Source organism: Poecilia reticulata, chromosome 12, assembly GCF_904066995.2.
Source record: "Poecilia reticulata chromosome 12, P_reticulata-male-v2, whole genome shotgun sequence".
Taxonomy (NCBI): domain Eukaryota; kingdom Metazoa; phylum Chordata; class Actinopteri; order Cyprinodontiformes; family Poeciliidae; genus Poecilia; species Poecilia reticulata.
Window position 1 is genome coordinate 19,268,815 of NC_088841.1, and position 23,656 is coordinate 19,292,470.

General features: G+C 38.3%; 1 protein-coding gene across 6 annotated transcripts in view; it reads left to right on the forward strand.

The window, feature by feature from the left end:
* Positions 1 to 23,656, forward strand: part of ank1b (ankyrin 1, erythrocytic b) — a 97,896-nt gene that overhangs the window by 21,126 nt on the left and 53,114 nt on the right. For all 6 annotated transcript variants that reach the window (XM_081613521.1, XM_081613520.1, XM_081613516.1 and 3 more), the window contains exon 2: positions 1,730 to 2,530. In XM_081613521.1, coding sequence (XP_081469647.1) covers positions 2,405 to 2,530 — 126 coding nt within the window. In that variant the 5' untranslated portion in view covers positions 1,730 to 2,404. The remainder of the gene's footprint in view (positions 1 to 1,729; positions 2,531 to 23,656) is intronic.

Here is a 23,656-nt window from a genome sequence, read left to right on the forward strand (position 1 = left end):
TTTATGTTTGGAAATTAAAGCACAGAGAGAGTAACAACAGGTTTTGGCCACCAGGTGGTGCAGTAATACAAATAATGTCAAAAAGGCAAAGCTGTTGCAACCTACCGTCAAGTTTCAAACAGCCGTACATCATCGACTGACCCTTTCGTACTTAAAGGTGTAGAGCATGACATGCTGGAGATAAACAAATCACCTCCGTGTTCCTAAACATAACTCTTTCCGGTGACGGTGCTACACTGTGATTTAGCAAAATCTTTCCTGGCACATTTTTTTGTGAATAAAATCTTAAATGGCTGAATCATGACAATGCAACTTCTCTTTGAATGTTCTGCAGCAAGTTCCAAACATCAGAATTGTTCCTTTACGCTTAAAATGCAACATTACCGTGGAAAAACAAAAAACGATGCTAGGTTTTGTAATAGTTTTTAGCTGTAATTCTGTTTGGCTTTGTATTTTAAGTCTTTGGGGTTGATTGATGTAACGAGCTCATTAAACGGGGTGCCTGTCTGCATTTGAGTTTACCAACAAAAAACACGTCATGACGGAGACTCACCACCTTGTACGTATGGGTGTCACCATTGAGCACTAATAAAATATTACTGACCATTAAGATGATACAGTATTCATATTCAAATTCCTTACATATTTTCAAAATGCTATATAGACCTGGCAGGTTGCGTGCAATAAGTTAATATTATCTTAATATGACAACAAATTCATCAGGCATATAATGTATAACTGGCCTGACTGCTTATGTTTTTATAGTAAGTCATCAATAAACGCAGCTAAAATGATTGGGCCCAAGATGCTGCTTGTTTAACATTATAACATTTACTTTAATTAATCACTAGACACATTTTAGCCCCATTCTATTTTAAGCTGCTGAGCCAATTGGTATTCATGTACTCAAAGCAGTGGTCAATATATTTTGCTTCATGAAATTTTTAAAGAATTTGTTAAATGTCTCATCTTTATGCCATCTGAAAAAAATAGAATGAACATTGGTGTGATTCCATCCATCCATCCGTCCATCCATCCATCCATCCATCCATCCATCCATCCATCCATCCATCCATCCATCCATCCATCCATCCATCCATCCATCCATCCATCCATCCATCCATCCATCCATCCATCCATCCATCCATCCATCCATCCATCCATTTTCTTCCGATTATCTGGCGTCGGGTCGCTTAAGAAGGGAGGCCCAGACTTTAAGTGATTTCATAAACAATTGTTACTTTTAATATAAATGTACCGTCTTTACAGATCCTTGTTTTGTCAGATGAAAATAAAAATAAAAAATCTGAATTTATTGGAGATGAACTTGAAATTTTCATTTTTGTGAATAGTTATCAAATATTGAAATCTGTGCCAGCTACTCTCTGTTTATTCAGTTCTCCGCATGTTAGCCACTGAACTCCAGCATCAAACATCCATGTGGGCATTTCTGATGTGATGGTAAGCGGTGGAACAAAAAGAGGGAGAAGGAAGACATGCAATTTTAATGACCAGTTCATGTTGTGTTTTTGTTTTTTTTTCCTCTTTTCATTTCTCTCACACAAAACCGTGGTAAAAGCAGCCTGACATTTGTTTCCATGCCGACACAACATATGATATTCAACGCATGACCAAGCTACTGAAGATAAATACCATATTCTGTCACCTAATGTGTGTTGTGCACCTATTTCATGCATTTCCCCCCCCCCCTCTCTCCATCTGTTCCCAGGAAGGAGGTTCCACAGTCAGAGTCGGGGAAGACGTGAGAGCATTTGGAGGCATTCCGTGTCTTTGGCGCCCTTTTCCCTTTGTACCTCACTTATGCAATGTGCAGCAACAGCTCATGTACAAGATGCGTCTCACACAGAAAGAAAAGACGCGGAGCGGCTTGAGTAGAAGGATGCTTGACAGACAGAAAGGAGTGAGCTCTGCAGCAGGATCCCCACAGCGCTGCTGAACATAAAACTGCGTGACTGGTCTCCGCAAGCAGAAGGGAGGAGAGAGGAGAGAAGGGAGGAAGGCAGAGAAGAAGGCAGGGGGAGGGGAGGCAGCTCAGTTCAGTGCGATGCTGTAGCTGAGTGGATGAGGCAGCAGCATCAGCACCACTAGCTGTAGCATCGTCTCCTTTTGTGGAGGCTGGGGCGGGGGCTTGGGGGGGAGCTGTCTTGTAGCTGCTGCAGGATCAACATTATCTGCATACACAGAAACATATCCGGTCACCTCGTCACACGCACCCATGCCGTGGCGGCCAGAGACGAGGAGGTGGTGGTAAGTGACGGGGTAAGCTCGGGGGACAGGAGGAAACAGGGACGGCTGGAGGGATCCCAAACGTGAGGAGGGCTGGAGCGACGGTGACTGGAGCAGAAGCAGCAGCAGCAGTAGCAGCAGCAGTAGCAGCGGCACCATGGCGCAAGCTGCCAAGCAGCTCCGCAAGACCAAGGACCTCGCAGAGGCCGCCGCCCAGGAGCAGCGGGAGAAGGAGGAGGAGAAGATCAAAAAGAGGAATCGATCCAGAGACCGCAGACGCAAGGTACTGATGTTCTCTCTCAGGAGGCTGGCAAGGTGGTGCTTTACATCCTTGTGTCCATCTTTCCCATTAGACCTGTCGTTTCCCCCCTCGCAGGCTCTGTCACACTGCAAACATTGTGCATGATTGGTTGGAACGCAGTTGCACAAGTATAATTGCACAGATGGATTTGTAGGCTCAGGCGTGTGTATTTGTGCTTGTGTGTGTGTAACCAGTCAAGCATTGATGCTCCGGTGCAGGTTTTGTCTGCTCCGTCAGATATTAGTCATCGGGGGAAAAGGCTCTTAATACCAGTGGGGATGTGACTAATACCTGCTGTTTGCAGAATAACACACTATGCCAGTCATTTCTTTTACCTGAGAACCCTTGCAGTGGGTGCAGCTTTTTCATGTTAATGAGATTCAGTATTTTAAATGCATGTGCACATATTGTTTCCTTGCGTAAAACCCTAAACAAGCTCTACTCTCTCTCTCTCAAAAAGCTCTGCCATAGTTAGATTTGCTGTCTTCCCCCATATTGCATCTTTTTTTTTTCTCACTGGGAGAAAATGGAGGGGGAAGATGGAGGTACAGTCTAATAATAGATGCAGTTTTAATGCTTTTGTGCATCTTTTTGGGCTGCAGGTGTTATTCGAAGAAAAATATAACAAATGTTGATAAATTAACGTCTAAACCTTTTGTTGCAAACTTGATGCATGGAACAATATCAGATAAGTGTGAAGCTGTCAGTCACCTTCACATCCCATGCCTCCTGTTCACTCTCCTGCTCTAACCAAGCCACTAAGCGCAGATTTGACTGAGGTTGTGTTTCCTTGCTACCAGATGATTTGTAAGGATATGTTTGAGAAAAGTTGGCTGTTTGTTTGTGGATCAGTCAGAATCCTGACTGTGACTGGCTAGAGACACGCGACTTTATTCTGTTTTTAGGTAACACGCGGGTCTGATTTTATGCATTTGTCGTGTTTGTTCAAATGCATTTGGAAGTGAGCGCATGCTTTTACAGGATGACAAAAATTGCACCAAAATGAGTTGTATCGTATTCATTCAATGGAAACTGTGGAGTGTGCCAGGTGTTTGGAGAGAAGAAAGCTGCAGCGCTTACTGGCTCTCAGCGTAAAACAGATCATTTGTTCTGAACGCCAAACTGTGAGGGTGCATCTGGCATTCTGAGGCTTGTAAAAAAAAGTGAGAAACTTAACTTGTCAAGCTAACCAGAAAACAAAAACATTGTCATAGTACAACATAGTTATAACACAATGTATGTCCTTCTAAAAAAAATAAATAACTATGATCAGGTGTTTCATTTTAAAGTAGGACTGATTTTACCAAATGCTGCATGCTCAGTCTGCAGAGCACAGAAAGTACACAAACATAAAAAGAATCTCTGAAACATGGATTAGTATTCTGAGACGCCGCAGATGCTTGAGCACAAGCTTTGGATTGCTGAGAATGAATTTTTGTGTGCTTTTTGTAGATGCATTAAGCCCAACCAAGCAGACAATGGTCTCTCTTTGATCACTAAGCATCTCTACCTATTGGCTTATTTTGTATTCTCTGACCAAAAATAGACTTTGTACTTGAATTGTTGGAATCCAGTTGAATGTCTGCTGTGTTCCTCATAAGAGGCAGTGTTTTGTCTTGGTGCAGCATGAAAGCTTCATGTTTCTGCTCAGCTTAACGACATAACTTTTCTTAGCAAATTATTCGTTTTAAAAGAAAGGAACTTGTTAACAACACATTTACTGTAGTAACTACGTTTCTCAGCAAATTGATGTTGCACAGTATGTTGTTTTAACCTTGGCAGTTTATTGCCTTCATGATAAAAGTTTATTTGGCAGTGAGCCATATTCCAGAGTTTGCATGATCAGCAATATATCGATGAGCTAAAAGTGTCCAATAACTTATCTCTAGGAAGCACCTGCTGCAAGAACCTGCTAAATGAAATTTATTTACAGCTCCTCCTTAGAAAGTTAACCTCCTATGTGTTTGTTTATTAATGCATTTTAAAATAGTCTTAGATACAACAAATCTTTCTAAATCTGACTCTGATAGTGTCAGATTTGGACAGAGCTGTTTATCTGAGTTGATCTGATTTTGCTATCTATGTCTATTTGTCTGATAGAGCCATACCCTATAGAACCTGCATTTGCATCTGTGACTGCAATGAAAGAGGATTATTTAAAGTTGATTGAATGCAAATTCATGCCACCCTTAAAATGTTTTATTATATAAGCAAATAAGAGAATCTTGAATCATTTCCCATTTACTTCTCAATACTGTGAAACCTTGTGTCGATGTATCAGATACAAGTACTTTTATAATTCTCTGTAGAAACAGTAAGTACAGAGAGGTTCGACCATTTGTTTAAAGTGTTTTGCTGGGTTTCATAAGCTCAAGGCATATGCAATACAGCAATAGTGGAATGTCCATAGCTAAAATGCAGCTCTGCCTGTTTGGCCATCCTCCCTCAGCAAAACCACTCTCAGCAACCAGGCCTTTTCACTGTGTGTTCTCAACATGAACTAGTCTTCCTTCTCTCTGAAATATTTGCTACTTGCCCTGAAGTGCAAAGTCAAAGAGACAGAGAGGAGAAGAGGCACGCGCAGGTCTTAGAGTACAGAGATATTAATTAGCTCCAGTCGACGTAAATCAAACTCAGAAGCATGGGATCTCTCTTCCTTACTTGTCCCCCTTTAACTAATCTTTCTGTCACTTCCCTGAACTGATAGAGGCCTGATATAGCAGCAGGAAAAGTTCTGCTGGCTAAGGTAAATGCTGTGCGGATGCAGAACAGTTTGCAGTCGTTTGTTTCTTTGTCTCCACACCTTTAAAAATGAAAGTGCAGACCATTAATTTTTGCTAATCTTTGTCTTCTCTTAGTCAGGATTACGTTTTGTGTATGACTGTCAGCTTTTGATGTTTGTGATATTTGTGAGAGGTGTCGTACTGAAGATTTCAACTGATGTGATTAAAATAGCTCTACACGCAACACATGTTGTTGTGGCTTTAGGCATGGAAACTTTCAGTCCAGGGAGAAATAAAAAGTGATATGGATGAGGAAAAACATGACTTTTTTTCTTTTTTTTAATTAAACTATACAACCATGCAATGCAGTTGATATGACTTACTGAATATGGACAGTGGAATAACTAATACTATTGCTGTGATACTTGGACCCTAGTTTAGTTCAAGTTGTTAAATTGAAAGGAGCAATGGACTTCTACGACAGGCAGGAAAACAGCCCCACAGCATAAAGCTACAATCATTATGGTTGGTAACATTTATTAGTTTGAAAGGACTTAGGCTTCTCCAGACACGTAGCTTGTCTGGTCAAAGCAGTTTCTTCAGAAGGTGTGTAAATTAATTTTGGTGGAGGGACTTATTCCTTTTTAGACGCCTTTTGTCGATTGTAATGTGAAACCTATGTACAAGCAGATTCCGGTTCACTCCAGGTTTTTCTGATCCCAGCACCAATTTTCTCTCTTTTCAGAGTGACAGTTTGGATCAGATGCCTAAAAGTTAGATCAAATTTGGTGTTGCAACAAAACAACGGTTTCAAATACACATCAAAACTGATTTTGGAGTAGACAAAACCGTCTATTAGACAAGACTCCCACCTACACCTTACTGAAAATGTTTGATTAAAACCCTTTCCGAAACTGGTCAATTTAAATGAGCTCTACCAATTATAGCAGGGAGAAGGGGTTAAATATCCAACTGGAATTCGTTCAGAAGCTTATTGGTGGCTACAAAAAGCATGTGGTTGAGGGACAACTTGGTATCAATCCTTGTTTGTTGCACAGTAGATCTGTCCCTTGTCATTTTTGATTGTCAGCAAAAGTATTTCCAATATTCTTATATTATATATAGAAAATTCCCATATTAAAATTCCACCTTGGAAGGGTAGACCTTTAACTCAAGGACTGTAGTCAGCAGAAGTCTTATGCATTCCAGTAATACATTATTTTATCAATGGAGTTCATCAAAATGTTCAAGACAGCTCTACTCATGACGTTACGCTGTAGCATGAACCTACGAGGGAGATTAAGCTTTTACTGTAATGCTTAACATGAAGCTCCTTAGGCCCATACGTGTATTTGTTTGTTTGTATTTGCTCCAGGCTTGCACTTACATATAAGTGCCAGATCCAAATGGATGCAGGATTTCGTAATGGACATTGCATGCTCTCTTTGTTTAATCTTTTTAGATAACTTTTTGTGTGCACACATGATGTCTTATTCCAGTTGTATGTATTATTTCCCACAGTAATTAGCCAAAATTCTGTATGATATGCCCTTGTACAACATAAATGGCATTATTATTGACATTTTGGAGAAACCATATAAAAAGGAGGCAAAGATTACTATTACAGAACAAGTCAAAGTTTTGAAAATTAACATTTTCTTCAATAAACTGTAAAGATCAAAAAGAAATTATGATGACAAAATTGCTATAATGCATCCCAGTTGCCTCCATACAAGGTGAAATTACAAAGCTTATTGTGTAAAGTCTTGAAGCTAAACTAAGGACAGAATAAAAAACTTCTATAGTTGTGTAGATTTTTAGCTGTTTAATGTTACTTAATACTAAATAGGCAATAATGTGGGGTGAGGGGGAAAAAAAAACATCCGCACAAATTCATAGAAGTTTGACATGTTTTTGCTCAGTAGTGTACATAGGTGGCACTGCTAGTGATTGTGTTTTTTCCTCTCCTATGAGGAGAGGAAAGGTATAAGAGCCAAGGTCGAGCAGAGCAGACAGCACTCATGACCAACCCAAAGCTGCCACAGGCTATATTTACCTGGCTGCCTAGGATTACACTGCATCTGAGAGCAGAGCTTTCTGTCGGTCTACACACCACTAGTGTGCTAGCTAAGCACCTGCTCCGATACTTTATCTGATGTTGCCTCGGATCTGTGCCTGGCGAAACAACATGGATGATTCCAGAACACAAGCACAATGGAGGATAGTCATCAAACCTCTGTGAAGTTTTATCTGGCGCACTGACACTTTTTGATCTGCAGATCAAAAGCATTGCTTAAAAGTATGTCTGGTCAGACATCTTTTCTCTGTGGAAGTCATTTTGTTCTGTTAACGCTAATCTTAGTAGACATTTTTCAGTTATATGCCTACAATACTACACTGTGAAATGTTGAAGATTTGCATGTTTCCACAAACGAGTGTTCACTGTCGCTGCTTGCAAGTGATAGTGTGTAGCTCTGGCCTGGTGGGATGGGATAAGAAAAGGATGGGAGACTTTCAGCAAAGTCTTTTGTAATATTTAGGTAATTTAGAGTGACAGATGCCCCTGTCGTAATTATGAATGGACTCTATGAGTGCATGGTGTATGGTTGAAGAGGTGGATGAGCAGGTGTCTGGTTGATGCAAGATTGTACTTTTGACAAATTACTGGTAAGACACAAATTGTTGTTGGAGCCTCCTACACTGAGTCCTGGATTTCTGCATATTCTGAGCAGGAGATCTTCTGGAGTGTGTCAAAAAAAGATGTACACTCTCCATTGTGCATAACTTACCGTGCCCACAACTTCTTCCAGTGAGATTGTGGTGAATATAATCATTATTAAAGTTAATATTGAGTCCTAGATGCAGTGTGGAAGAACCTGGCAGCAGTGTTGGCAGCTAATCCATCAAACACACTGTGGATCGGTGATAACTTATTGTCTTTAAACGACGATCTTTAAACATGATCCATGTAAACAATCTCGAACATGTATTTTTCCCTAATCCTTCCACATGTGGAAATACTCACAGTAGTGATCTGTTTGACCCATCTGAGCTTATTAGCAAAATCCCTGACATTTTTTTGGGATTAATTAGAGGAAAAGTGAAAGTGAGTGATGTGGACTGGCACAGTGCCACACACACTCTAGCATATAGACAAAGCATGCACTTAGAGCTGTAACAGGGCATTATGTAATGGAATTAGAGCTCCTGAAGGTCTGCAAGGATCATGTGGCTTACAGGAGCCAACTAATGCACTGAAGCAGCCTCTCCCAGGCACACCCTGACTCCATCATTTTCCTCCACCGCTGGCCTGGACACATTTTATAGTGCATGCCATGGCTAATGTTCAAAAATCAAAAAAAAGTTTTATGGTGTTCTTCAAAATACCATCAATGAAATCATGAGATTGTGCATAGAGTATATTGAATAGCATGTTATTGCATGTTTGAGTTTTTTTATGAAATTGATCTCTGGCTGCCAACAAAACAAAATTTGACAAATTAAGTTCAGTTAAATGAATTGCAATAATTATTCTGCAGTAAATTAAATCTTTGTCAGTTATTTTATAAGACTATTTATTGATTTATCTATTTTTCTAGCTAATCTTTGGTCCACCATGGATAATTGAATATATTTCATTGAAAACACAATGAACCCACAAAGCATAATCAAAAGTTTTAAATTGAAATCAGTGAAAGCTAATTTTCTCTTACTATTTACTAGTTGGTAAATAAGCTAATTATAAAACCATTTAGGGGTCAAATAATTGGCAGCACACAATAAACTATACACATTCTTCATAAATATGATAGGACATATTTCACAAAATTAATTTCTTTACATTTAGAGTACTGTAAAATGTGACAGATAGTGTGATAGTTGCTTTTTAAATGAGATATTTACAGTTCCAGCAAAATCTGGAACTGTAAATATTTTTTTCCATACTCACTTTTTTCTTTACAATTATCCATACCTAAAAAATATTATGATTCTTAATTTTGACAGATTTTGCAAAACCTCTCAAACCACGGTTGGAGTTTGACTTTGAATCAATAAAACTCCAGATTTCTTCCTACTTTTCACTTCTTCACACATACGTCTATGTAACTGCCGTAACTGATTAGATTTTTGTCTCTCTGCACGGTGAAAGGGGGTGTTACGTGTTGGAGGAAAGATGGAAAGCTGTCTCCATTTTCTGGCTTCATCTTTCACCATAACCAACTTTCAGTTCTGAACAGCTTTTTCATAAACGCACCCAGACAAAGTAAAGAAAAACATCGAGAAAAAGCAGCCCATTTGTAAATTGTTGTGATTTTAGTGATTGGGGCTAACAAAGAGGTCTAAATAATGTTATATGATTATCTGACCTTCATTCAAGCTTTTCTCTCAGTGGTAGCAGCTGGGTTAATGGAAACACCAGGTTACTGACTCAAAGCAGGAAAAATAACAACTTTTAAAGAATTTACTGAGGATGAAAATTAACAAAATGCCGTGTTTGCTTGCTGTATTGCTGCGTTCCACTGAACACAGAGGCATCGAGCTGGAAAATTCACACTGCACTTGTATAAATACTTCATTGCTAATTCAATTTTAAACTCTAGATGGGAAACAGAAAACTACAACTCCGTTCCCTTCGTTCCATCAGCTACGTGTCTTGCTCTAAGCTGTTGTACATCTAGCTGCATTCTTCCATTTGAATCTGATCACTTACCACTCTGACTGTTTCCAACACTGTGTCTGCATCGTCTATCGTACTTCATTAACTACTCTCTTGATTGCCTTTTTATACTGCAAGTGTAAAGTGGTCAAATCTTGTGCTCCAGTTTTTCTAACTGAAAGCGGCTTCACTGAATGAAAAGATTAATGACAACGTAAAATATTTACAGTGTTTTAAGTGTGCAAATGAGTTGCAGGGACATGAACGGAACAGCTGAATAAGTTTTCTTCTGTGCACTTGACAGTCATTTGAAAAGAATAAATCCATTTACAAGTCTGTAGGAAGAATCTATGAAAAGTGGAATCGAGCTCGCATTTGCTTTATTGGTTTAAAAAACAGAAATAGTTATGTTTTTGTTTATTCATAAGTAACAGCATCAACAAACCAATATGTTCAACTCAGAAAAGTTGAAAATATAGGAACATTCATCCTGGTTTATTTGCTCCATAGTTTTGACCTAACACTAATAATTTGCCTTTGTTGCACACAGCCAGATGATTTCTCATCAGCATAATTAGCCTTAGCTGTCGCTCTATGATTCACTGTATGAATCAGTCACAGCAGCGCTACTGGTTTTAAAGAATCACTGAGAAAAAGTATGGTTATACAGATGAATGGATATCTGACCAAACCATAGAGAATCACACTTAATCATCATTTGCTTTACCTCACATGAGCTACAAATTTACTTCAGAGTAATGTTCACCAAATTTTCTCCAAAGTTCTCAAAATTGTTTTGTCTTGTACTTGTGACTTACACAAGCTAAAACCGCCGTTCATGACCTGATTGTAATGAAGCAGCAAGTCTGAGTCAGCTTTTTTAAGGTCATATGACTGACTGACAGGGTGACAGGGTGTGTCCTGCTGGCTCTGCACCAGCACTCCCAAAGGGAAGGCGACCAAGGTGAGAGGAAAAAGCACACAGAGACTTAAATATGCATGTAGCATAGATTAAATCAACACATTAATCATAGATTTGGATTGTGACCTACTCGCCTTCATTGGAAGTCAGAAACAAAGCTCAGGGAAGCATGCAAAAAGACTAAAATAGTTGCGTACATAACAATTTACATGACTTTTTTTGTAAAAAATAGAGAAGATGACTCAACTTTAAAACATGTCTAAAAAAATCAGTTTCTGAGTTCGTAGAAATGTTTGAAGTAATATACTGATGAAGGATGAATATCATTCTTAGCTTCTTTTTTTTCCAGCAGTGCAGGGCGAAAGCAGTAGTAATTACAGGTTTAATCATTCTGGTATTCTTGCATGTGGTGTGAAAAAAACCCATTCAATTTGTAAACCTTTGTTTTGCGCAAACCTGACATTTGGGACTGTGCAGGCTGTTTCTAGTAGACAGCTGCACACTTTTCTGGTCACGTGTTCAATGCACAACTCAGAGAACAGGCATCAGCGACGGGTGAAGGATGATTGATGGCGTTCTGAATGAAGTGCAGCTTGTAAATGCAGTGTGTCAGCTTGTCTTGCCCATATTTTTAGCTTTCCCTTGTGCATAAGATTTATTATAGCCTGAGCTTTGAAAATAGCTCAGTATCTTCCCATTGTGACACTATGTGGCTACCCTACTTTTCATTGTTCACAATGTGTGGGGAATAGTTGATACTGCATTTCAGTGAACTTATTTAACCTTAAATTAAATGCGTGAAGTTTTAAATCACTTAAAATTGTGAAAATGTGATTGACCAGAGAATCTACATTCATATTTAATGTTTAACATCTTAAAAACTTGTTCTGGAAGCTAGGTTGGGTTTATTTTTTATTTACTTCCGTCTATTTATTTGCTTATTTTGCAGAAATTCTTAAAAATGTCACCAGATACTCAATATCCAGTCTATTCCAACACTATCCAATCATGCAGTGAGATTTAAACGCAACTATACACAACCAAAGTTAAAATGCAGCTCTATCAGATTTAGTTGATCATTTGATGACAAGTTAACTATTCAAGGAGGACCAGCAGATTGCATCGAGTCATTGGCTTTGTCAAAATCCTTAATCTTGAGCAAGCATGTGGTGACAGTGAAAAGTAAATACTGCCTTCTAGCAGAACCAGTATGAGACTGACTGGTTGTCAAGAGGACAGGGAAGAGACACAGACAAACACAAAGACACATTTCTAGAAGTCACTTCAGTGAGAAATAAAAAATAAAGTGAGTGCCCAATGTGCATTGTAACAAAAAACATTTATGTGAAAAGTGGCACCAACTGTTGGAAGAGCAGGAGAAAATATACTGCTTTTAATATTGTTGCCCCCAAAAAAGCACAGAATTACAGATCTGACTTTGTCTGCCTCTGAAAACCTTTATAAACTGGCCAATAGTTTGTTAATATTTAGATTTTTCATTCCCACACCAAAACATTGTTTTGTTATCTAATACACAATATTTACCAGTCCTTAATTTAAAAGCAATTTCCCTTATAATAATGGAGCGAACTAACAAACATATCTGATGTTATTGATTTCTGTAAAAAAAAAAAAAAAAAATTAACCAATGTCTCATATACTGGTCATCATCAAGCCAGTTAAGTTTAAATCCACCTGGTTTCAGTTTCCTACTGGGCAATCAATGCATTCCTAATTTTAATTGCATGTATTTGATCCTATTTCCATTAAGCTGACAGGCTGTAGTTGCAGAACATATTGGACCTTGCACATCAGGTCTGACCCTGCTGTCTGGAGCTGGCTGAGTTGATAAATATCTCCCTTTTGGCTAAAATGACCCTTTCTGTGTGAGCCAGAATGCTGAGTCATGAGGAAATGTTTCAGTTGATTGATTTATGGAGCAGTGAGAGTCTTTTGAATTCAAACTATCAATTGCAGCACATTTCTTTCTTATCGTCATGGATGAAAAACCTTTTTATGAGTTTATGTAACCAACTTAACTGCATTGCCTAATTGACCAGGAATGCAAGTAATTGACTTTATATTACCTTAAGATTATATTTGTGGTAAATCACCCCTTTACATATAAACTGAATTGAAGGTAAATTAAAAAGCTTAATTAGCAACTTTAATTGCAAATCCCAAATGTCTGTGATTAAAACATCGCTGTGATCGAGGCTGATGTCCAGAGCATGAACAATTTCAGCTTTGCATTATATTCTGTAAAGTAACTGCTGTGTCATTGCTATTTTTAGCAGCTACAGGGTTCCTCATAGTCATCGTGCTTGTTGCAGCCTCACAGCTGAAGGTAGTCATGTCCTCCCCTTAGCTTGTCCTCTGCCGTCTCTTGTGACTTTTTTCCTCCTTGATCCTCCATCAGCCCCCCTACCTGTACACCCATCAGTCTCTCAGAATGATACTTACTGGTGTGGATCTCCACCCACTGGGTGATTAGTGATGACCTGCTGTCATTTATACAGACATGCACAGCGGGGAGGCTTTGTGTTCATTTGCTCAAGCTTAAGTGTAGGTCCTCATAGGTACTGTAAACATGTCGCTACAAACAATGGTGTTTCCTACAAGCAGAATTGATTTCTTGTCACTTAGCCGGCAGCAAAGCTTCTTCAAATACAAATAATCAGTGATGCATTTCAGGAGGCCGTAGGCTCCACCTGCAGTTCTCTGAAGTGTAATGTTGAAGGGTTTCAGGTCAGTTTATTCTCGCTTAAAATACAAGAATAAACCCAGAGAAGCAAAAGATACCACAGAAAGACAGAAAACGTTTCAAAATTAAAAACTTTAGTAAGTGCATCAAAAGCTTGTCTGTTTGATCTGTGGTTTTATACCTATCTGGACTTTGTTATTTGCATTTGAAATTTGAACATAAAAAACAATGAACAATTTGAAAAATTGTGAATTTTAAAATAGGGTATGTGGGAGACACTGTCTTGTTTTATTTGGACTCATCTTCTTGAAGTCTTGAAACCTGCAAATGTCAAGCATATAAAGAAAAAAAATTAGATTACATAGATCCAATGTTTTTTTTAATTAATTTATTTATTTTTTTAGCTTGGTTAACATATTAGGAGCATTTTTTAAGGTTTCTTTCAGTTTTTACAACTATGTTGCTGGATTTGCTAAGAGACCATTGCTGCTTTAAAACTTTTATCATGTTCTTTTTTCATATTTTCTCTTTTTTTTCTCTTTTTAAGTTTGTCACAATATTTGTAGTATTTGTGATAACAATAAAAGAGATCATGCAAACTATTCAAAAAGACTGGATATGAATATCTAATTGCATACAGTCAGAGACCTACATACACAGAAATTGCTGGAAAAATGAAAAAGAACCCTTCAAAAGTCCCGTACAAAGTAACAATCTTATTTACCATTTATTTAACAAGCTTTTGAGGTATGCAAAAATCAGTAAGTAGAAGGATTTTCCTGTAGAAGGCTTTTTATCCAGGTGAACACCATGGTATTTATACTCCTCCACCACCTCACCACCTTTTTCTTCCACAATAGGGTTTGACTTAGAGCTGAAACGATTCCTCGAATGATTTGAGTACCTCGATTATTAAAATTCCTCGAGGAAAATTTACCTGCCTTGAAGCTTTGTTATTTTATTATTTAGCGCATCGTGTTCCGGCCGGAACTTTATTTGCGTTGCGCGGAGCTCTGACTTCCGCCCCTGAGTTGTTGACGAAAGCTAAGTGTTAGCGGCATAACCTCCAAATTTCAAGTTCGGCCTGTGGGGATTTTATTTATTTATGATAATGCCCGGGTTTTCATCGTTTTTTGGGGGACCAAAAGACATCCTTAAAATGACTGGCGCGATGTCTGGAGTACGGCAGCCTTTTTCCTCCCGGACCTGCTGGTTGAAAGCGAATGGCGGGAAGAGCGTTGAGGAGTATTTATACAGGTAAGCCGAGAGACTGACCACGGCGGGCCGCTGAGTAATTGATGCTTACAGTGTAAGTAGCTTTACGGACGAACCGCACAATACATTTCATATCATGCCGGTCTGAACAAACTGGTGGCGGTATATGGCTGGTAGATGAGTTTCTGAATGTGAGAATGAAGGTGCCATAAATATCCCGTATCCCCCCTTGAAAATTCATCTATTTAACTGACTGAAGATTAATAGATAAACGAAAAGCTGGAGCATAGACATTTTTTATTTGTCAGCCTGCCTCTTTATTATTAAATTGAATATAATTTCAGATCTTTGTATAATTTTTCTTCAGGTTAACTTAGAAAGTGAGCTATTATTGTTGCAGGTTAGTTTTCTTAACTACAAAAAAGTAATTGTTAGGGATGCTCGAATGTGAAAAATTGGACTGATATTGATATCCGATAGTAACACCAGTGTTATGCCAAATTTATCAATACCTTATTTACATTTTTTTTATCCGTTTACTCGATTAAGAATAATCGATAGATTACTCAATTACTAAAATATTTGCTTACAATGGCCTATTTTTCTTAAAATGTACAAAATCCTTGTTTTGTTTACATTCAAGGCTGACTGTTACAAAGCAGTCCACTCTGTACTTATAGCTTCTTGATCATGTCTGATGCACCTGATGACTGCAGAGTCCTCAGAGTGTTTCTGTAGATGACAAAGAGTCTGTTTTGTACGGGAAGTCAGAGGTGTGCAGAGTGAAACAAAATGGTGAGAGTACTATGTCTATTGTGTGGTAGTGACAGATCCAGGCGATTGCTGAGGCCTCCACTTGTGTCTTTTGGAGTTTCTCACAGAGCAAATCAGACTGAATTGTATTAACTGCACTGGTGAAATCATAGAACATGATTCTCACAATTCTGCCTGCTTTGACCAGATGACAGTTGGTTTGTTGAAGCAGTTGGTTTGTTTGATGGCGTCGTCAACTTTAGCTCCACAGCGATAAGCAAACTGCAGGGGGGTCTTGATATGTGCTTACTTGGGCGGGGCAGCAAGATTCTGTCCAGGACCTTCATAACGAGGAAATGTCAAGTACAAGACGGTACATCTTCCACAACACTGGAACCTTCTCTTGGGTCAGGCTAAGGTTGAAGCGTTGTTACAGAATCCCACAGAGCTGCTCTGCACAGGCCTTCAGGACTCTTTGGCTGACACCATCTGAACCTGCAGCCTTGTTCTGGTTCAGTTTCTCCAACTGCCTCTTCATCTGACTTCTAGAAACACGGGAGGTGGGAGGCAAAGAGATCAGCAGCATCTCCTGATCTGGTTTAAGACGCACTTGAAGAAACAGAAATGCTAATGGCCACGGTGGATAGAACATTTGACATGTGACAGGAATGCTGCGGGTCAAAGGGTAGTGGAATCATAGGTCTACTGTTTTTGTACTTTAATCATAATAAATACAATTTTTTAGAGACATACAACTTACATCAACCTTCATATATACAAAATATACTTTTTAATTGTAAAGATGAATAACTCCAATTTACGTATATTTTACTATTACATTTTTGCTCAGTAGAAATGTTCAAATAAGAAATATTTTGTAGAATGATGACAAAAAGTAGTGAATAAAAATGTATTTCGTGGAGCCAACTGCTAGCACCAGGCTAAATGGAAATGCTAATAAAAGACATTAACAATGTTGCTAACCACTGGTGACTTGAATGCTTTTAGGGGATATTACAAATATGTTACAGTTGGTTTGAGTTGCTTTGGACCATTCTGTTTTACATGATGTGTCTCTGTTGTGTGCCCAACATTCTGCTAATGCTTAGCTGACATGCAGGCTTGTATATGTTGGAGTCAACATCCTGCAGTGAGGAGCATATGTCAGCTTCTGTGACCGCCTGTTGACATAGAAGTCAAAGATGATGTAGCATGAAAGTGATGAAAGTGTGTTTATGTAAACATGTCAACTGTAAGTGTATGTGGTCCAAAATCATGATTATGCCAGCCTGTATATTTGTACTTTTTAAGCCTGTTAGCATTCACGTGTGTAGGAGAGCCTCACACTAAATAAAAGCAACAGATATTACATTTCATTTAAATGTATTTATTAAATGACAGGAAAAAATAAATCCCACATAAAACTGGGCACTTCTGGTAGGACAGGAAAACATGCCGTTCAAACGCTACAAGAAAAAAGCTTTGCAACTAAAGTTCCCTATGGCTACTATTACATATTTATATTGAAGTATAAAGAGTGGCATCTTGAAGTCATTAAGTCCTGTTAAAAAACATTTGCTATCTATGTGAGCACATGTCTCCAGGGAGGCATGTTAGGAAATGTGTTTTTTCCTACCTCCACAAATGTAAACATGTAGAGTTAAACAAACTCTACACAGACTTTATCTTAGGATGTGTGCTTTGATGAGATGAGTGTAAGATATCGAATGTTTCCAAAGAGCCTGAAAACCTTAAAGTCAATGATATCGTCAATATGTAATAATGAAATTTAAAATTACTGTTAGCTTCTTCCAATGAACTGAAAATGAGCTGTGATTGGATCTTTTGACAGAGAAGTAACCCAAAACATTTGATAAATTGATGAAACAAGTGAAAACATACCACACACTTAATTGTCCAACTCCAAGGCGAAATGGAGTTTTACATTCAAGAAACTATAAGCAGGGGTAGCAGTAATACTGGTAATTTTGTTAAGAACATTTATGTTTTTGAACGGTTGTACTTGGCTGTATGGTCTTATTTCAATAAAATATGAACAAATTTCAAGTCTTGACATGCATCTTTACCCGGATACCAGTAAATGCGGAATAGATTTGTTCAGTTATCGTAGTTGGTCTGCACTGGAGCCTTACGCAGCTTTAAATCTGAGATGATGTGGCGGTTAATCTGTCAACCACGGTGGGACAACAGCATCTGCAGAGCACATCAATCAGACATTTCTACTTGTGGACACACACACTCAAACACCAGGACAAAGCCACAATTTCTCATGATATCTACCATGTAACAGAGGCTTCGTGTGACTGAGTGATACCTGGATGTTGTTAAAGTGTCTTTCCTAGTAAGGAGGTTAATTCATCTGGAGAGTTTTTTTTTTACCTAGCTGTAAAAAAAAATTGTTTTTGTTGCCATACTGACACTAAATTGTGAAGTCTTTCAGTTGAATACTTGACTTTTCTTAAAATCTGAAATGTTTTTCAATGCAATAAAAACAGGAATATGCAAGATGATTCACAAAATGCAACACAAACAAGTCTGGCGCTTTTAAAATATCCCTTTGTTTGATATGTTGAAGGCCAAATCCAATGACACTGAAGTCATAAATCAGAGACAGAATAATATGATCACTGAAACCCAAAGTGGGAGCACAGACTGAGCCGTGATAAAGAGCTGTGTAAAGCAGTTTTTTTTTTTGTTTTTTTTTTCTGTCTCGATTGCAAAAAAAAAAATATCCAGAGACAGCTATTCACAGAGAAATGAACAAGTTGATGGACTACAGATGCGTTGCTCCAAATGCTGAGGTTATAGCTTTGAACATACAAATTTTACCATCTGGAACTGAGTCACGTTTTAACTGCCGTAGCAGGACATTAAGATCTGTGTAAATTCACCTCCTGGCCTTTCTGTCAGGATACCACTGACCTTGGTTCAGTTTTTTTTTTTTTCACAGCGTCTCCTCAAGCCGGTGGAGCCACTGTGTTGTTTCTGACCATGACCCCCCTGACATCTCCCTGTCAGCGCAAAGCGAGTCAAGAAGCGAACCTCTATGGGGATTCATTGCTCTGGGAATCCATCTTTGCTATCACACACAGACTTCAGCATATTATTCCTGTTCTATCGCTTTTTTGTTTTTTCCTACTTTATTTCTAAAAGCAAGTACAATTTATAGCACATTTATCAATACTTCAGTCTTCCTCTTTCACCAACACGTACAATATTTTTGGCGCTCACCAAATTCTGAGGATTTGTTTGCAATGTATAAATGGCATTAAGCAGGAATGAACAGGAGTGTTCGCGCAAATCATCTACTAAAGTCGTGTTTTGCTCTAGTTTTCATTATTTAATATCATGGTATGTCTTTTTTACCTTCATTTAAAGTGAATTATTATTGCAAAGCCACATTTTCTCTTCATGTGTTGTTCTTTTGTATCTCTATTTATCACTCAGACTCCTTTGTTTGCTGACTGCTTTTTCCTGTCATAGCAGATGCGAGTCTGATGGGGAAGTATACTGGAATCGTAGTCAACGTGCAGCTGAGTGCTGTGCATTAGTTACACACGCAAGACTTTCAGACACAGGGCCTCTTTGTTGCTCTATCTGTCTGTGTTTTTGCTGTTTCTGCATATTTGTCAGGTGACAGGTCTACAAAAAAAAAAACTGTCTCCAGCTGATGAATACAATGTAAAAGTTACTTGGAAATTTCAGAAAATTCATCCATCGGGTTTTTCCACCATAGCGTTTCTTGTGCAACAGAGTTGATTTAAGAGGCGCTTGTTTGAATGAAACAGTTACATTTTTTCCCCCATCCAGAGAACCAGTCTAGTGCTCTTCATTATGTGATGCAAAACATCTCTGCAGTAAATGTTTCATCTTCCATCTGTTGTAAATTTCTATAGAGGATCGATCCACAGAGATACAGTTTACCGAACGAATCACATGATTTATCTCAACACCCCTGGAAAAACTCATCAAAATAACACCCAGCTGGGGACCAAAGCTGGAGGATAGTTTTTTTTTTTACCAACTTTCTGACGAGGTTGTCAGAAACTTAAAAATTCAATCTTTTTCCAGTCATAAATTAGGAATTAGACTGACAGCACTCTTCAGGGTGCAGTTTGTAACAGAGAAAAGAAAACTCAATTATGTATTTTCAGTATGAGCGAGCTGCTTAGAACTGAAATCAGAAAGACCACAAAGCTACTTAAAATGATTATACACTACTAACTTTTTCTACAAAGGCACACCAGCTGCTCTTTTAAAATGCAATAAAAGAGCATTAAACTCATGTGGGTGCTGGTCAGCGCTCCATCACTTCATTCTGTTGTTTTTTTTGGTCGTTTGTTACTTGTATACATTTTTGTGTGTGTATATATATATATATATAGATGTGCCATCTGCCACAGATGCCTATTTGTATTCATCCTGGGAGCCTTTCATCGAATTGGTAAAGGAGTGAATTGACCTTACACTACCTTCATTCAATCTCAGTAAGGTTAAACATCTCGCAGAAAAGATACTTAATTCTTTTGAGTTTTCCACTGGTCTGTCTCTCATGGAGAGTGATGCATTGGGAAATGTTGGCAGCCTTTTGGAAAGAAATAGTTCTGATTATTTTTAGCTATAGTTCCAAACCACAAGTTGGAATCGGCTAAAGTTGGAGAGACAGTGAGATTCTGTTATTTTGACCGTTGTTGAAGCTTTTACTGGCTTTACTGTTTGTTGTAGATACACAGCAGATTGTAAACAAAGCATTTTAAACCATGATGCTCACAACATTTTCATTCTTGGTTGGTCTCACTGAGCCTGACTTTATTTCCTCATGAAAGCTTATTTTTGGTTCAATCAGCAGTAGTTCTTCAATGCCAGAGTCGGTGCATGTGATACTGGAAACAGAAAGAAGTGGTGATAAGCAACTATAGCGTCACTCTTGCATTGAAACTCCAAATGGTTGAAAAACCACTTATGACAGCAGGTTTTGTTTAAAAAAAGAAAAAGAAAGTAAAGTAAAGAACAAAATAAGAAGTAACAAACTTATAAAAGCAACCTCCATCTGATTTGAAAGGCATGTTTTGCAAAGCAATGAAAAAAGAACTTAACAAGAAAACCCTAGGGACTCATCACCCTGAGCTTAAGAGGCTTTTTATGTGAATGATCAACTAGCAGCTTAGCAAACAAGCAAAGAAAAGTATATTCTTATGCATATTGCATAACATGGACAGAAACAGGCAAAAAATAAATAAATAAAAAAGCAGCAGTTAATTCACAGGTAAACTTTGAAAATCTCTCAGAAACGCTGCTAATTAAGTTTTGCGAGACAGTCTAGCTCTTTGGAAGCTAAATACAAAAATAGTGCATTCAGCTGCAGTTTTATGTTTCAGGAGGCTTATTGTGTAAGAGGCATGTTTCCTAAAATATCGAGCTCCTGCTCACAATGAGACGTAGACGGCAGACTGTCTTCGGTGTGGTAAGATACATGATAAGTTTTACTGATTTTATGTAACTGTAGTCACAAGTATCAAATGCAGTGACTCCAACTGAGTGTGTCCAGTGTTTAACAGAGCTCATCATGGCTGACCTTCAGCCACAAATGGTTTGAGGAAGTTTGGAAGTTGGTCAATAAGGGAAAATGACCAGCCACTAACAAAATCAAAATCAGTAGAACAAGTCTGCCTTGTGGTTATTTCTAGAGCTGGTCGATGACACACTGCTTCCTGTGTGCTGCTAAAATATATCAGTTGTTCTGGCAGGGAACTTCACTTTGGTAAAGACACTGAAGCAGGGCAGGGAGCCCAGATTGTCAACACTGAGTAATGACGTCAGGAGCAGGCTTGAAGAAGCAGCTTTTACCCAGCATGCTTTGCCAGCAGCATTTCTGCAGTGCTTATAAATATTGAAAGATTACAAAAACGGAAAGAGAGGGCGGAGGGGGATTGGAAGGTGGAGGATCAGAGGAGAGATACAGAGGTGAAGGGAGTGGATATATAGCTAAATAAAAAAAAACCCAAAAAAACTGAAGAAGTTTAAGTAAATTGGAGGCTCCAGGGTGGGGTTAATGCTTCACTATGCTGCTTCTTACTGTCACTTTCTTTTTACATGCCACAAGGAAAAATGCTCCTAACTGTAACGGAATAACAATCCATCCAGCCAGCCAGTAATTTCTGGCACATAGAGCAATCATGGTAATTCACAAGTGGCCCTGTAGTTCATAATTTTGATCATTTAAATGATTATTCAGAGCACAGAGATACATCACAAACCTTTTAAAAATAACCACGTTAGGAAGCTTTTAAAAAAAAGTTGAAACATTTCTCATCCACAATCCTGCTTGCATGTGAAAGAGACAGAGATGACGACTAGACGTTTAGTCTTAGACTTATGTATTATATTACAGGCACATTTATAGCACGACCAAGAACCCTTGTTACCTTCAGTTGTTATAAAAATGCTGCGTATCGAACATGACTTAAAATAAATTTGACTTTGCAATTTGACGCCTTGAGATTGGGCCTCTGTCTCTTTAAGAAGCTCCTGCTCTCTTTGACACCCGGATCTTCAGCATGTCATCAGAACAACGTTGCTCCATTAAGCCTCTTACAAACTTTCTTATGAGCATTGGACTGAGAAGTAGTTTGTGTGATAGGCTCAGCAAACTCACTCTGGCTAATTGCTGCTGCCGCTGGTCTGGGGCTGCAGCTCTGGAGGAGGAGCTTTGTGGAAATAGGTGGCGCTTTGTGAGAGCGTGCATTTAAGATGCCCTCTGAATAGTTGCTATGGGAGTTTCAATAAATCCTCAAAGAGTGAGAGCAACGCTTTTAGATGAGGAAATGACATTATAACATGACGTAACACTCAAGACTTAGACTTGCACTCTAATGACTCAAGACTCGACTTACAATCTTCATCTTGCGCAACAAAGAAGTGAACAGAGTCTGTATATATTCTCTCCCAGCTCTGACAGATGATGTGTGTGATGCTGAAAACTTTCTTTGAAATTATGCCCTTGAATTATTAGCCAGTAACATTCATGGAGTGTTGATAAAATATGGCTCATAATTTGTTCCGTCTTGCTTTATCTTTATAATGTTGAGCATGACAAAGGCCCTTCTGGTTTGTTGAAATAGTTACACTTGAATAACTGCCTTCAGACATTCAATATTTTCTTTCAGTTACTCTCTACGTTGCTTGTTATGTTGTGATTTTTTTGAGTACCTTTGACAGTGTTGACTGTGAAGACTTGAAAACAAAGGCTTTAAATACAGACGATGAACACGGCTCATAATAACGATTTTCATCTCAACCTAAGAAGAAACAAATCCTCCAATCCTTGTTTAGACCAGTATAATAATATTAATAATAGTAAACAAGTAGCTAATATATGAACACAGGGATTAACAGGTTCTTACAAAGTCATTACGAAAACAAAATAAAGACGGTTATTTTTCTTGGAATGAATATGCAAATTTTTTTTAACAGATAAATATAGGCTTGAACTTTGTTTTTTAAATAATCTAAAGCAGTTCGTAACAGTTTGCATGTTGATAATGTGAAACCAATAAGATTTTATATCATCCAATTTCTCAATGCCAGCTAGCATTTTTCTTAGCTGTAAGAAAACACTTAGATGATTTTATTAAGCAAGACAGACGTGTTAAAAACGTCAACAGGGTTGTAGTATTTTTTTTAGCATACAGTCTCATGTTATACAACACATTTGATAAAATCTTCCCGCAATTTCCCATGATTTTGAAATTCATTTCCAGATTGATTGTTTCACAATGGACCCTGAGCATCAAAAGCAATTTTTGTAAGATAAGGACTGTGTTTATGTTTGAAAGTAAGATGTTTTTGACTCTGTTTTCCAGTTATTTTGGCTTCTTGCCCTTTCCACGTGTGATGCATGTCTGCGTGAGCATTAGCATGCAGTATGACAGCGGGCACGTTATGCGTGTGCGTCAACGTACAAAAACAGGAAAAAAAAAGCATGCTTTGATTGTAATGGGCTGCAGAAGCAGTGGCCTGACAGGAGCTATAAATAATTTAGCAGCTCTGTTTTAGCACAGAGACAACAGGAAGATCCTCATTTTGATATGTCCCATCTTTTCGGAGGAGGAAG